This window comes from Mus musculus, chromosome 9 (genome assembly GCF_000001635.26).
Source record: "Mus musculus strain C57BL/6J chromosome 9, GRCm38.p6 C57BL/6J".
NCBI lineage: Eukaryota > Metazoa > Chordata > Mammalia > Rodentia > Muridae > Mus > Mus musculus.
In genome coordinates, this window is record NC_000075.6 from 10414810 (window position 1) to 10429121 (window position 14312).

Here is a 14312-nt window from a genome sequence, read left to right on the forward strand (position 1 = left end):
AGGACTTGCTTGGTCCTAGGGTAAGAAAAATTGGATTTGTAAAAATATTATGACGTTCTTCTAAATGATGGAGCCATTTTGCAAGTTTAATGAGAATAGATGAACAATAAGCCTGAGTGGCACCTGCAGTTTTAGTTATTATGTTAATTCTGACATGTTATTATATCTTGCTACACTTACAGATCTGATTTCAATATAAGGGCATGAGTCCAATGAAAAGTCTTTCCTCTAGAAAAAGCCAGTTTTCAAACAAGGCTGAGCTGTGTAATAGTTCTTTCATATTTCTCAAGGAAGTACACCCAGGATGGTCCAGCCACTTGGAAAAGGACATATGAAATAAAACTCTAGGGTTTTATCTCTTGCCTTTAGTCATTCTTTCTGATTCAAGGAGCACCAATCACCTTAAACATGCACTTGGCACATAGCTTCATCACTGTCACCTCTATCCTAACAATCAATGTGTTAAGCATTCCCCACAAAGTGACACTTGTATCTCACCAAGAACACTAAAAAACAATACAGGAAATAATAAAACAGTGACATAAATATAGGAAACGATTAAATATCAGATATCAAGTAAATGCCTTGTCTTTTTTTTTTCTTGGATATTTTCTTTATTTACATTTCAAATGTTATCCCCTTTCCTGGCTTCCTCACCAGAAAAACACCCTCCCCCTATGCCCTCCCTCACCCTGCTCAGCAACCCACCCACTCCTGCATTCTTGCACTGGCATTTTCCACACTGGGGCATAAAGCCTTCATAGGACCAAGAACCTCTCCGCCCATGCCCATTGATGTCCTACTGGGACATCTTCTGCTGCATATGCAGCTTGAGCCATGAGTCCCACCATGTGTGCTCTTTGGTTGGTGGCTTAGTCTCTGGGAGCTCTGGGGGTACTGGTTAGCTCATATTATTGTTCCTCCTATGGAGCTGCAAACCCCTTCAGCTCCTTGAATCCTTTCTCTAGCTCCTTTATTGTGGATCATATACTCAGTCCAATGAATGGTTGTGAGCATCTGCCTCTGTATTTGTGAGCCACTGGCAGAACCTCTCATGACTGCATTGTCTTTAGACCACAGTGAAGACTTCAAATATAAGCATCCCTGAACAATCCTTTCTAGTAGCTATTAGGTTTTCTCCTAAAACCGTGTCTACAGGGAGATTAAGTTAACTTAGTATAAAGTACCTGCTATATTTGCTCCGGATTAAATGCAGATATGGTGAAGAAGTTTAAATGCCTCCAGTGTTTGATTTATTCTACTGTCAATGACAACTTGATATGCACAAGAATATGAGAGGTAGAAATCACAGACCCCCAAGCAAGACATGGTATATTTGCATTTCCAAAAAAACGGGGTACAGCCTCATTGAAGGAAGTATTTACTCGGAAAACTCTATTGTTGGGTGAGTTCAAGAGAGAGTAACTTTAACTATTATTTCTGACCTTCAGCATTGTTAACTTACACATGAAAACAACAGAGAGTTCATAGTTGAAACAGGCAAGGGTACTGAGAAGACACAGGGAAAACACTGAATTCACCACAGGGGGTAAGATTGAACAGACAAAACCAGGTGGAAACAGCTTTCTGAAGACTCACTTCTTACATGATTAGGATATTTATGAACCATGCTTTTCACTTAATGACCAGAATCTTTGATAGACATTTTTCAAGGTTCCACACTAGCTTCTCCATCTTCTGCAGACAGGCCCAGCCTTCACATTTCTTCCTTATACTCGCTGTTTAATAAGCAATGTTTACAAAAATAATATTACGGATAAATGAGTAAATAATGTGTGGTTGTTTTGTTGCTAATCAATTACTGGTATTGAGGTGAAAGGCTTCTACATATACATTTCAGAAACATGTATACATATTCAAGTATATTTAATGATTACACCTTAGCACATATTGATTTATAGAAGTGAAATGTCAAATTTATCTCTTTACATATAGAAATGGCTTCAGATTTCAGACTAGCACATTTGGAGCACTTTCTTATTGAGATCTGGGGTGTTAAAACAGTCACATACTATGTATATTCATGGGAGGTGTTACACGGATGGAGAACTGGTGAGAAGACTGAAATCTATTGTATAATTGCTAGGAAAACTATAGCTCAATAATTGTAAGAGGAGGTTATATTTACTTCTCAGTAGGTTTAATCTCCTGCCTGTCCTGTTTGACAGTTTGCACTTTTCTTCAGGTAACACTGTAACACACAAAATGTGATCATGTTAGGAGAACACTTGATTCTTGATGCACAAAAACAGTCTATGGAGTCAATGAGACACTTTCATCACATAGTGAATGCATGGCAGTACATGGAAGATAAGTGTTTGTGTATAAAGCTTTATAATTCATGGTTCCATACACTAAGCAGTACATGTGTATATTACATGGACAATATTTGCATTAATACTAATTCTTCTCAAACTATTTGGAATAATTTAGATGTTAGAAATAGGTTTATAAATAATTTAATTTTTTTCTAAAATGACAGCACCCATGTATTTTCAGACTTACATTTTATAAGCCCCCCAAACTTTATTTACAGTAAAAACATTGAGTTTAATTTAATCACCTTCTCAATATAATTTGCTTTCTACTGAAATCACAATACTTGATTTCCACAAACTCCTTAAATAAATAAGCCTGGGCATTTCAGATTTAATTTGGAAGAGATTTTTGTTCAAAATAGCAATTTTTCATAATTAAAGATCTTCTATGGTTCCACCAACAGATAAAACCAATGCAAAGTCAAAAGGCTTTGATAAATAAATAAATCTGTTAATATAAGAATGGAAACAGGCAACCTCAGGAGTTAGGAAGTTGGGGTAACACTCCAGAATGCACTAGAGACTTGGGAGGTGAGAGACTCTCAGGACTCAAAGGGAGGGACCTTAGATGATATGTCCAACAGGGAGAGGGAACTTATAGAGCCCACCTCCAGCAGGCAGACAGGTCATCCAGTGAGGGATGAGGTTGCCATCCCACAGTCACAACTCTGACCCATAATTCTTCCTTTCTGAAAGAATTACAGGGATGGAAATAGAGAGGAGCCTGAGGAAAAGAAGGTCCAGTGACAGGCCCAAAGTGGAATCCAGCTCAAGGGGAGGCCCCAAGGCCTGACACTATTACTGAGTCTATAGATCACTAACAAAAAGGGACCTAGCATGACCGTACTCCAGAAGACCCAACAAGCAGGTGAATGAGTCAGATGCAGATATTTTCACCCAACCAATGGACAGAAGCAGCTGGCCCCTGTTGTCTAATTAGGGAAGGCTGAAAGAAGCAGAGGAGAAGGGTGACCCTGTAGGAGCACCAGCAGTCTCAATTAATCTGGACTCAAAGATCTCTCAAACACTGGACCACCAAACAGGCAGCATATATCAGCTGATATGGGCCACCAGCACACATAAAGTAGAGGACTGCCTGGTCTGTGTTCATTCAGAGATGATGCACCAAACCCTGAAGAGACTGGAGGCCCTAGGGAGTTTAGAGGTCAGGTGGGCTGTTGGGTGGGAGCTTTCACATGGAGACAGGAGGGTGGGAAGGAGGGTAGATGAGGGGCAGATAATGGAATATGGAGTGTAAAAAATTAATTAATTAATAAAAGAAAAAGAAAAATGTTATATAGAGCACTGTTAGTAAAGGGACTCAGTGGGTACAGGCAATTTTCACCAAACCTGATGACCTGCATTTGGTCACTGGAACCCACAGAATGAAGGAAGAATACAAATTCCTGCAGATTTTTTTCATACCTCCACATGCAGACTGTTGTATATTGTGCTTTCATGTTTGTATATATGTAAGCGCACACACACATACACACAAACATAAAGAATACAAATGCTTAAAAATAAGAATCTGTGTGTGTGTTTGTTTATGTATATGTGTAAAATAAAGCAAAATATTCCTGTTTGACAGGGGATATTTTATATTACATAGTTACACTTGTATACATTATCAAAAGCTTCTGAAGGCTAATAATGATAAAAGGTGAAAGTCAATAAAATAGGTACCTATTCATTATTTTTATTATGTACCTCATTATTGAGTTTTATGATTTTTTTTGCAGTGTTGGCAAGGTTGTTTAGTTCTGCTTAACAATATCAGTATTGGTATAAATTATAACTGGCATAAGAAAACCTGTGGAGGAGATCTTCATACAGTTTTCTTAACTGAGACTTAATTACAACCAAATACTTTTGATTGCATTTTACCTGAAAGCCACCTGGTGACAGACAGGAACAGAATGAGTCTCCAACAGGAAGCCATGCTTAGTCACAGGCCGCTCCTGGATCCCGGATGGTGATTACTACTGACGTTTCCTCATTGACAAAAATCCTGTTGAGACAGACACAGGTTTCAAAAACAGAGAAGCCTGCTTCCCTGCAAAATCTCATATCATTACCCAGAACTTTAAGTGCACAGGTAGTGTTTCTGTTGTCTTAGTTATTATTATTATTATTATTATTATTTACTTCTGTGAAAAAACACCAAGACAAAAATCAACTTGAGGGAAAGGATTTATATCATCGTATAACTTACATTTCATAACTTCATCATTTGGGAAAATCAGGGCAGGAACTCAGGCTAGAAGCCTGGGGGCAGGATCTAGTGCAGAACCAATGGGGGATGCTGCTTACTGACTTGTCCCATGGCTTGTCCCGCCCTATTGCTTATAGCATACTGGACAGCCTACCCAGGGTGGCACTGCCCACAGTGAAGTAGCTTCTCATATATCAAACATCAATCAAGAAATGAAGTACATATTTGCACACAGGCTTATTGGTAGAGAATTTTTCTCAGTTTGAGGGTCCCAATTTCATAATGACTTCAGATTATGTCAAGTTGACATAAAAGTAGCCAGCACACCTAATAAAGATAATAAAATAAATTCTGCTACTATTCAATTAAGGTGTAACATGGAACTTCAGAAAATGGATAAACTGTCCATATTTGCTTCTGTTGAATATTCTGTTGCAGACCATAAAACCAATGAGGTCTAAAAGAGATGAGTTTTCCTCACAGAGTGTGTATAATTATATATTACACCAGACAAATTATTTGACATGAAAAAAGGAGTGAAACACAGGATCCATTAAAGCACACTCCTGTTCTAGAAAGAAAGTAATGACCAGTTTACACACCATGCCTGGAGCTCATGGAAACCTCCACAGGGGACAGTCTCATTTAATTATTAATATCAACTGCCTTTGTTGATAACTCTAGTGATTATCTGTAGTGTGTTACAGTTCCCTCCTTCGGTGCTTAATATCTCATAGCATCCTTTGCTAGCCAGAACCTGAGGGAAATAAGGATTTTCATGAATATTTAATATTTTTGTAATGCTATTTTTATAACAATAAGCAGAATAGCACATTGATATCTCTCAGTTTCTGTTTCTGTACCGAAAGGCAGAATAAACATGAAAGAAAGGTAAAACACTAAAGTCAAACTTTCTGCAAAAACTTGACCAGTGTGCCTCCCACGGTTACTAAGCTGCAGATTCAGGTGTCAGACATAACACTTCTGGTCAAGTCTCTATTAGGGTAAGAAGCAGTTGGATAGTACTCTGATGGTTTTTACATAACTGTTCTCCTCTCTCTCTCTCTCTCTCTCTCTCTCTCTCTCTCTCTCTCTCTCTCTCTCTCTCTCTCCCTTTGTCCTCTTCCTCTTTCTTCCTCCTCCTCCTCCTCCTCCTCCTCCTCCTCCTCCTCTTCTTCTTCTTCTTCTTCTTCTTCTTCTTCTTTTCTTGGTTTTTCGGGACAGGGTTTCTCTGTGTAGCGCTGCCTGTCTTGGTACTCACTCTGTAGACCAGGCTGGCATCATACTCAGAAATCTGCCCGTCTCTGTCTTCCAAGTGCTGGGATTAAAGGACTGTGCCACCGCTGCCCAGCACATAAATGTTTTCTTGATGTAGGTTTTTCATTATGGACTTTAAGTTTGAGGTTGTCTCTCTTTTGGGAAATATCCTCAAATATAGACATGCAATCCCCCCTAACTACGTTATAATTTAATAGAGATAAATGAATAGAATCTCTTGTTAAATTTTCTCTCTGAAACAGTTATTTTTCATTTTATTTATATTTGAAGTCTAAGTTTAATAAGTAATCGAAATAAGAAGAAAGTTAAGTGTGAATAATCATGAATTACTTTATACCTGACCCTGACAATAAAAGGAACATTCTATCATCTTTTTATGAGTAAATATCATAAAAAATAAAATGTGAAGTACATATTAAAGAAGACATAGGTAAATTTTAAGATATAAAACCATTTTGTTATTTAATTTCTATTTAAATTATAAATAATATGTTTCCCAAAAAGAAAGAAAACTCAATAGATCACAATGATGGGGAAATGGAATGGGAGTCACTGGAATTCTAACAATTATTAGTGAAGATTGTACACTTTGAATTGTCACACTTATTTCATGATATGAATGATTTTCTTTTTTTGAGAAGGCAACAGGTTTTGCTGAATTGATTTTGGCAAATTTCCACTCCATTCCAGGTCCTCAGAATTGCTCATATCAATGTTCTAACATCCTCTATTTTTTACTATTCATCTTCATCAAATGCAAATGGTACTGCAGGATCTACAGGCTGCCCCCTGACAATGTCCACAGGAAACCCTTCACTAGCATGCCTGCACATAGAACATAGAAGAAAACACATTTAAAAATCAAAACAGCAGGAAAGTTGTAAAGCCTATAGTGTTGTATATAAAGAATTATTATACCTTTTTTCCTATAAAATGTAATTTTGGTAAACTGAATTTGATAACAAAGAATTTGTTTTGTATTAAAGGGTCTTCTAATAAAGTGTGTATGTGTGTGTGTGTGTGTGTGTGTGTGTGTGTGTGCGCGCGCTCATTATGAGGGAGCAATATTTTATTCATGGGGCTTTAAATTATCAAAATCATAGTTCTTTTAAATGCATTCCTTAAAAGATATCTAATTTGACTCTTCCTGTTTTCTTTTCTTGGTTATATTTTCTTTGTGTTTGAAGAAAGTTAAAAGTGTAATAAATTATAAGATTCTAAAAATGTAAAGCATTTACAAGATTTTTCTTAAAAACAATTATCTTACGACTTAAACTACCCTAAGAAAACTTTTAAAAAAACCAAGATAACTTATCAGAAGTATATTAAGTCCATGCTAGATGCCAAATTAAATTATCATTACTGAATACATGCTCTGGAAGCTAAGTGGAAGAGTGTACATTAGGAAATGCCTTCTCCGTGATGGACAGTCAGTACATTATATTGCTGTGCAGTGAGAGACTGGAAAGCCACATTTACTAACTTGAAAACATTGGAAAAAGTCATGCTTTTATGAGAATGTGTTGCAGTTCTCCATAACAAGCACCTGCACACCTGTTATATTTAAAATCCAGGAGCTGGAAAACCACTTCTTTTATTTAATTATTTTTAACTTTATATTTTTTATTAGATATTTTACTTACATTTCAAATGTTATTCCCTTTCCTGGTTTACCCTCCAAAATTCCCCTCCCCCCTCTCCCACTCCCCCTGCTCACCAACGCACCCACTCCCACTTCTCTGTCCTGGCATTCCCCTACACTGGGGCATTAAGTTTCCTCAGGACCAAGGGCCTCTTCTCCTATTTATGTCCAACAAGACTATCCTCTGCTACATATGCAGCTGGAACCATGGATTCTCCCCTTGTGTACTCTTTGGTTAGTGTTTTGGTCCCTGGGAGATATAGAGGGTACTTCTTGGTTCATATTGTTGTTCCTCCTAAGGAAATGCAAACCCCTTTGCTTCCTTCAGTCCTGGTCCTTTCTCTAGATCCTTCATTGGGAACTTTGTGCTCAGTCCAATGGTTGGCTGAGAGCATACACCTCTGTATTTGCCAGGCACTGGCTACGTTCACTATATCTTTGACAAAGGAGCTAAAACCATCCGTGGAAAAAAGAGGCAGTATTTTCAACAAATGGCAATGGTTTAACTTGTGGTTAGCATGCAGAAAAATGCAAATTGATCCTTTCTTATGTCCTTGTACAAAGCTCAAGTCTAAGTGGATCAATTACCTCCACATAAAACCAGATACACTGAAAGTAATAGAAAAGAAAGTGGGGAAGAGTCTAGAACACATGGACACGGGGGGATTTGAATAGAACACCAATTACTTATGTTCCAAGATCAAGAATTGACAAACGGGATCTCATAAAATTACAAAGCTTCTGTAAGGCAAAGGACACTGTCAATAGGACAAAACAGCAACCAACAGATTGGAAGAAGATCTTTACCAACCGTACATTCAATAAAAGGATACTATCAAATGTATACAAAGAACTCAAGAAGTAAGACTCCAGAGGACCAAATAACACTATTAAAAATGGGCTATAGAGCTAAACAAAGAACTTCCAACCAAGGAATATTGAATGGCTAAGAAGCACCTAAAGAAATGTCCAACATGCTTAGTCATCAGGGAAATTCAACCAAAACAACCCTGAGATACCCTTTCACACCAGTCAGAATGGCTAAGATCAAAAACACAGTTGACAGCAGATGCTGCTGCGGTTGTGGAGAAAGATAACACACCTCCATTTTGGGGGGGTTTACAAAGTGCTACAACCACTCTGGAAATTGTCTGGTGGTTCTTCAGAAAACTGGACATAGTATTACCTGAGGACCCAGATATGCCACTCCTGGGCACATACCCAGAAGATGCTCCAACATATAACAAGGACATATGCTCCACTATGATCATAGCAGTCTCATTTATAGTAGCCACAAGCTTGAAAGAACCCAGATGTCCTTCAACAGAGGAATGAATACAGAAAATGTGGTACTTTTACACAATGGAATATTACTCAGCTATTAAAAACAATTACTTCATGAAATTCTTAGGCAAATGGATGGAACTTGAAAATATCATCCTGAGTGAGGTAACCCAATCACAAAAGAACATACATGGTATGTACTCACTGATAAGTGGATATTAGCCCAGAAGCTCAGTTCTATAGGTTATAGCTCAAGATGTTTCAGGCTGTATCATATCTCTGGTTTTCTGTTTTATTCTTAGGAAGAAACATAAAACTGCTTTATAGTTGCAAGGCCATAGACAGTCTGACTGCTGTCTAACCTTCTGACTTGATTTTACAGGATCCTAGGCTCCCCCCACCTTCCTGCACTAGGGCTCATGAAGCAGTCTGTGTCCCCTCTATGGACTCTTTTATTCCTATTTTCAGCTTTAATTTGTTGAAGACAGTTCCTTCCAGAAGCCTCCTTTTGTTTCCTTAAAACAACAATGTGTCTTCTCTTCACGTTATAGGCCCTCCACCTGCCATATTCTTTTCAGTTAATGCCCAAGGTTGCTTTGCTATTTATTCAGTCTTTCCCTCCTACTTAAATATCATATTGATAAAAGCAAATGCATTTGTCTTGTTCATCTTTACAGACCTGGTACCTAAAAGAATAAAAGATATTTAGAAAAAAAACAATTAATGTTTTTAGATAATAATTACTGAACAAATTGTTGACTTTAGTTAGAAAAACATTTGGAAGAGGAATACCAAAATGTAAAAACAAATCAATCTCATATTTACACAATAACATGTGTTAAGCATTATAAATTATGCAGTATGTTTCTTACTGATATAAATAATTTATTTTGGTTTAGAGAGCTAGTTAAGATGGGATAGACCTTCACCACCTTCAATAATCTCATCTCAGACCAGAGTCCACAACAACAAGAACATTTGAGAGATGCTCAACTGATAGTACAACTGCTGCCAAATGAGCCAAAAATAATGGAAAATACTTCTGAACTCATCTCTGATGACAATGTAACTTTTGTTTGTTCACTAATCTTAACTACACAGAAATAAAGTTTCTTGGGGCTAGAGAGATGTCTCAGAGGCTAAGAGTATGTTCTGATCCCACAAACTCCTGGGGTTTTATTCCCAGTATGCAGGTCAGGAAATCAACAACTTTAAGTAACTCTGGTTCCAGAAAATCTGATGCCCTATTCCTGCATCATATATACATAATTAAAAATAAATATAAATGAAGCTTTTCTTCCCTGATTATGCCAATTCATTTGAGGAAATATGACCATCTTATGTAAAAATTATATGATACTGTAGAATACAAATTATATACAACTCAAAAGTCTCTTGATAGTGGTCGGGACATGAGAAATGACTGTGTGCTTTGACAGTGTATTGAGGGACAGATTCACAGAGGCTTTTGTTTTGCTTTTGAACCAACTAGTTCTTTCTTTGGACTTGCATTCTACTCTAAAAATTGTAAGTCAGTTATTCATTTTTAGTTTTACATTAAGCAATTTTTTTTTAAAATTCTGTTGCCCTTTTCACTGAAAGAACATTTGGTAGACTATATAATATCTGAAATTGACATTTACAGTATTATGTTTAGTTTCTTAGTTTTTGTGGTTTTTGGCTAATCCAAACCATCAACATTTCTATACTTGATCAAGAAGAGGTTAGATTGGAGAATTTTCTTTTCAACATTACAACTCTATTTAGGAAAAATGGAAAATCTGTTAAAACTAGGTTGGACAGATCTTATTAGTATGCTTAGAAAAACTCAGCAAATGTGACATAAAACATTCTATAATATTATATATGTATGAAAAGTGTGTAAAAGAACAAAAGCTTCATGTTCTACCTGATGCATTGAAAATATCCTTTAAGGACATGGCTTTTCATATGCGTTTGTCTCTAACGGTAACCATATTGAAGTCTGAAAGAAGCACAGCCACCCTCGTGAGATCATCACTGCAGCAATGACGGTTGCTTATTACATTTTATTTTCTTAAAGTATCCATTCCAATTTGAGCCAAGTATGAAAGTTGTTTAAAATTAAATTCTGTTTCATAATAAATGGGACACAAGTATATCAGGAACTAATATTTTTCTATTAGAAACACATATACTTATGAATTAATAATTGGTTTATTTCCTTGGATATTTATTTCCTTGATATTACCCAATAGCTGGGCAGAAGAGACATAGATGGGGTTTAGGTTTACTGGGCTTGGAGTCAGAGGATAATGAGGAGGGTGAGGAGAAGGTGGAGAAGGAAGAAGTTGCCATAAGTTAGGTGAGCCATAAAAATGTGGCCTGAGGGCTGGCCAATTGGACTTAAGAGCAGCCGAGATGAAACATAGTAAGTAGTAAGTAATAATTTGGGGTTATCAATAGGAAAGTAGATTCTAATAGAACAGAGAGTACGTATCTGCCCAGCTTTTGTGCTCTTTAAGGCTTATTGTAAACATAAAGGCTGTGTGTGTCTTTTATCCATAAAGAAAAGATGGGGAAGAAACTCCAGGATGGGATTAAGTAATTTTAATTCCAGAGTCATTACCGGCAACCACACTGGCCTTGAGAGGTGCTTGTTACTGATTACAGTTCTCCTACCTTCCTAATACTACAGAACTTTTCACATCACTTGTGCTGAGTGTGTCTAAGCACTGGGCACTTAATATGTATTTTAAAGCCTCTACCTTGTTCCTGGGAACTCATTGGTCTGTGTATTATCACCACAGTGTTACTTAAGTCATATTTCTCCAGTACCATGGAGAACCAGGCTAACAGCAGACACAGTCAATCTTGAAATCTAGCAGTTTACTAAGTTATGAACTGGTAGTGAGCAAGGTGACCTATTAACATTCTGGATTATTTCACCCCTGGGTAGGAAACGAATGTTACATATCTGTTAAATTAAGCTCCCATCCATGGAGGCGAAATGGCAATGCTTCTCCAATTTCCCCAAGCCAAGGCAGTGTGGACACCCATGTTAGTGAAGCTAGTGAACCACGAAGCATCTTTTTCTGAGGACTCAATGAACATCTTAATCATGACCCTTTCCTCAGTTCAAAGCTCAAATCCCTTTTGCCTGGAAAACATTTCTTAAAGTTTTAGTAAGGAGAGCATAGGACTCACAGAGGGAATTAATGTGTTTTGAAGGGAAGTTGTGTCCTGTATGACCTTGAAGCTCTCCAGTTTAGTGCACCTGTGTAAAACAGAAGATAATAAAATATAGCTTGGAAGACAGAAGAAATGAAAGCCAGGATGTATGCTTGTCTTCATCTGTGTGTGATCATATATATCCTGTGAGGCCCATGTAACAGTGTCAGAAGGGACAGGCTTTCACACTTAGCCAGACTGAGTTACAGTACTGCATGTCCCTGGAAGAAACATGGCTGTTGTAGGTCATAATGACATGCTTAAAGATGTAACTAACAGTGTTTGCATATTTGTGGATATTCTTCATCCTGTGAATTTTTAGTGTTTATAAGCCTAGTGATCATTTTTCTGTTTGCTATAAATCTATGTCTTTTCAATGCAACAGTCTGTCCTTGTGGAAACAGGTTCAGCAAGGCTCAAGAAATGTCCTTAATTTTCTAAGCCTCCAAATAACATTTATAATTTATGGCTCATGGCTATTTATTGCTCAATAGTACACAGAATGGAGGCAGTTTAGAAATTAATTGGAAAAATTCTCCGTGAGTTTTCTATCTGGTGACAGATATCACAGCAGAGGCAGAACAGCAGCACATCTCAAAGGGGCCTTTAAACTCTAACGCTGTGTTGGGATCCCATTTTCAGCTGTGTGTTCTTCTGAGGCCAGGTTCCCCTTTCTGGAAATTTGTGAACTGGACATAGTATTTAACTACCTTCTTGAGGTATTACATGAAATAATATTAACATTTTAAAGGTGTTAGTGAACTAGTTAGGAGGGAGACAAAAGCCAGCTCTTCGGACAATGACCAAACAGAACTGTAGGCAATCCTCAGTGGTAGGACGTTTTCCAAATTCTGACTAATTTTATGTTGATACAATGGTTGTCCTGAGACAAGAGCATAAAATCTGCAAACTATGAGACAGGACTTTATGTAGGAGAACCCAATAGTACAGGATACAAAAGGAATTATTTCTCCAGAAAGCCTCTTTCTAGGGAGAGTAAAATAAAAATGTTGTTGTAAACCATTGGTTTGAATGTAAATAATAATAATAACAATAATAATAATAATAACTCTTATAGCACAAAATCTACAGTCTAATTATAAAAACACACAGGAAATGCTATCACAATGAATAGGGAGAATTGATAAATGCTAAGAAATTGAGACTGAGAAATAAGAAGCAGAAATAAAGATGGTGAGAACAAATCTCAGTAGGACAGATGCAGGGAACCCAGGAAAGAAGAGCAAATGGAGCTGGAGACAGTAGCAATGTGCTGGACCTGCCTCATGGAGTTCTATGCAGGGAACACTAGGGGTTATCTCATATCTAAGACACTGTAACTGTTACTTTCAGTCCTGATAAATGTTAACATTAGTAAGACCAGGGAAAGAAATGGGCAATCTAATACAAGAAGAATATATGCCAAGTCAATTAGGATGAAAGAGGGAGAAAGGGAAAATAGCTATAAAGATAAGAGTTTCATTTGAGCACTTAGTGATGGGATGGGGTAGGAAGAGTGAGAATGTGGGCTGGAGAGATTGCTTAGTGATGTAATGTGTGCACCACACATGATCCAAGATCAGTTCCCAGTACCCATGTCAGGTGGCTCATACCTGCCGGCTACCAAGCTGAAAGGGTTCTCACCTGATTTTCTGGTCTATGGGCACTCACAAGTATGTGTATATGCTTCAGCCTAGCAAACACATACTTAAAATAAAAATAATATATGTATATTTATATAACACACACACATATATATATATATATGGAGAGAGACTGAGACAGAGACAGAGACAGAGACAGAGAGACAGAGGAGCCTGAGGTTCATTTTCCAGTGCCCACATCAGGCTGTCATGTCTACTTCTAATACATACCAACTATATATATGTATATATATATATATTTGTATATATGTAGAGAGATTTCTTAATGGCTAAGAGTGCCTACTGCTCTCACAGAGGACCAGAGCTCAGATCTCAACTCCTGTGTGGAGTGGCTCAGTTTCTCTTGACTCAAGCTCCAGGGGACCAAATAATTTCCCTTTGGTTTCTATAAGTACTTGAATTCACATGTATATACCCCAACACAGACACATGTAAATATACATAATTTTAAAAATTAATCTTTTAAAAATAAGAGTAATATGGTATAAGGAAATAAACATTAATCTGTTCCAGCAGTAAATTGCCATGGAAATGCTTCTAAAACTAAAGCTTTATGTGAAAACATCTTTCCTAAGAGACTTTGATTGCCAGCCAATCACAAGCATCTGAACAGGCAGAAGAGCCTCCTACCAGGCTGTATGCAAAGAAAGCATTGCTCTCTCTGCAGCCAATCTGGTAAG

General features: G+C 37.3%; 1 protein-coding gene across 13 annotated transcripts in view; it reads right to left on the reverse strand.

Moving 5' to 3' along the window:
- Cntn5 (contactin 5) overlaps window positions 1-14312 on the reverse strand; it is a 1270553-nt gene that overhangs the window by 780587 nt on the left and 475654 nt on the right. For all 13 annotated transcript variants that reach the window (XR_003947896.1, XR_003947895.1, XM_017313363.2 and 10 more), the window contains one exon: window positions 4227-4350. Coding sequence is in view for 11 of the 13 variants with exons in the window: in XM_017313363.2 (XP_017168852.1) it covers window positions 4227-4281 (55 nt within the window). In the remaining 2 variants the exon portion in view is untranslated. The remainder of the gene's footprint in view (window positions 1-4226; window positions 4351-14312) is intronic.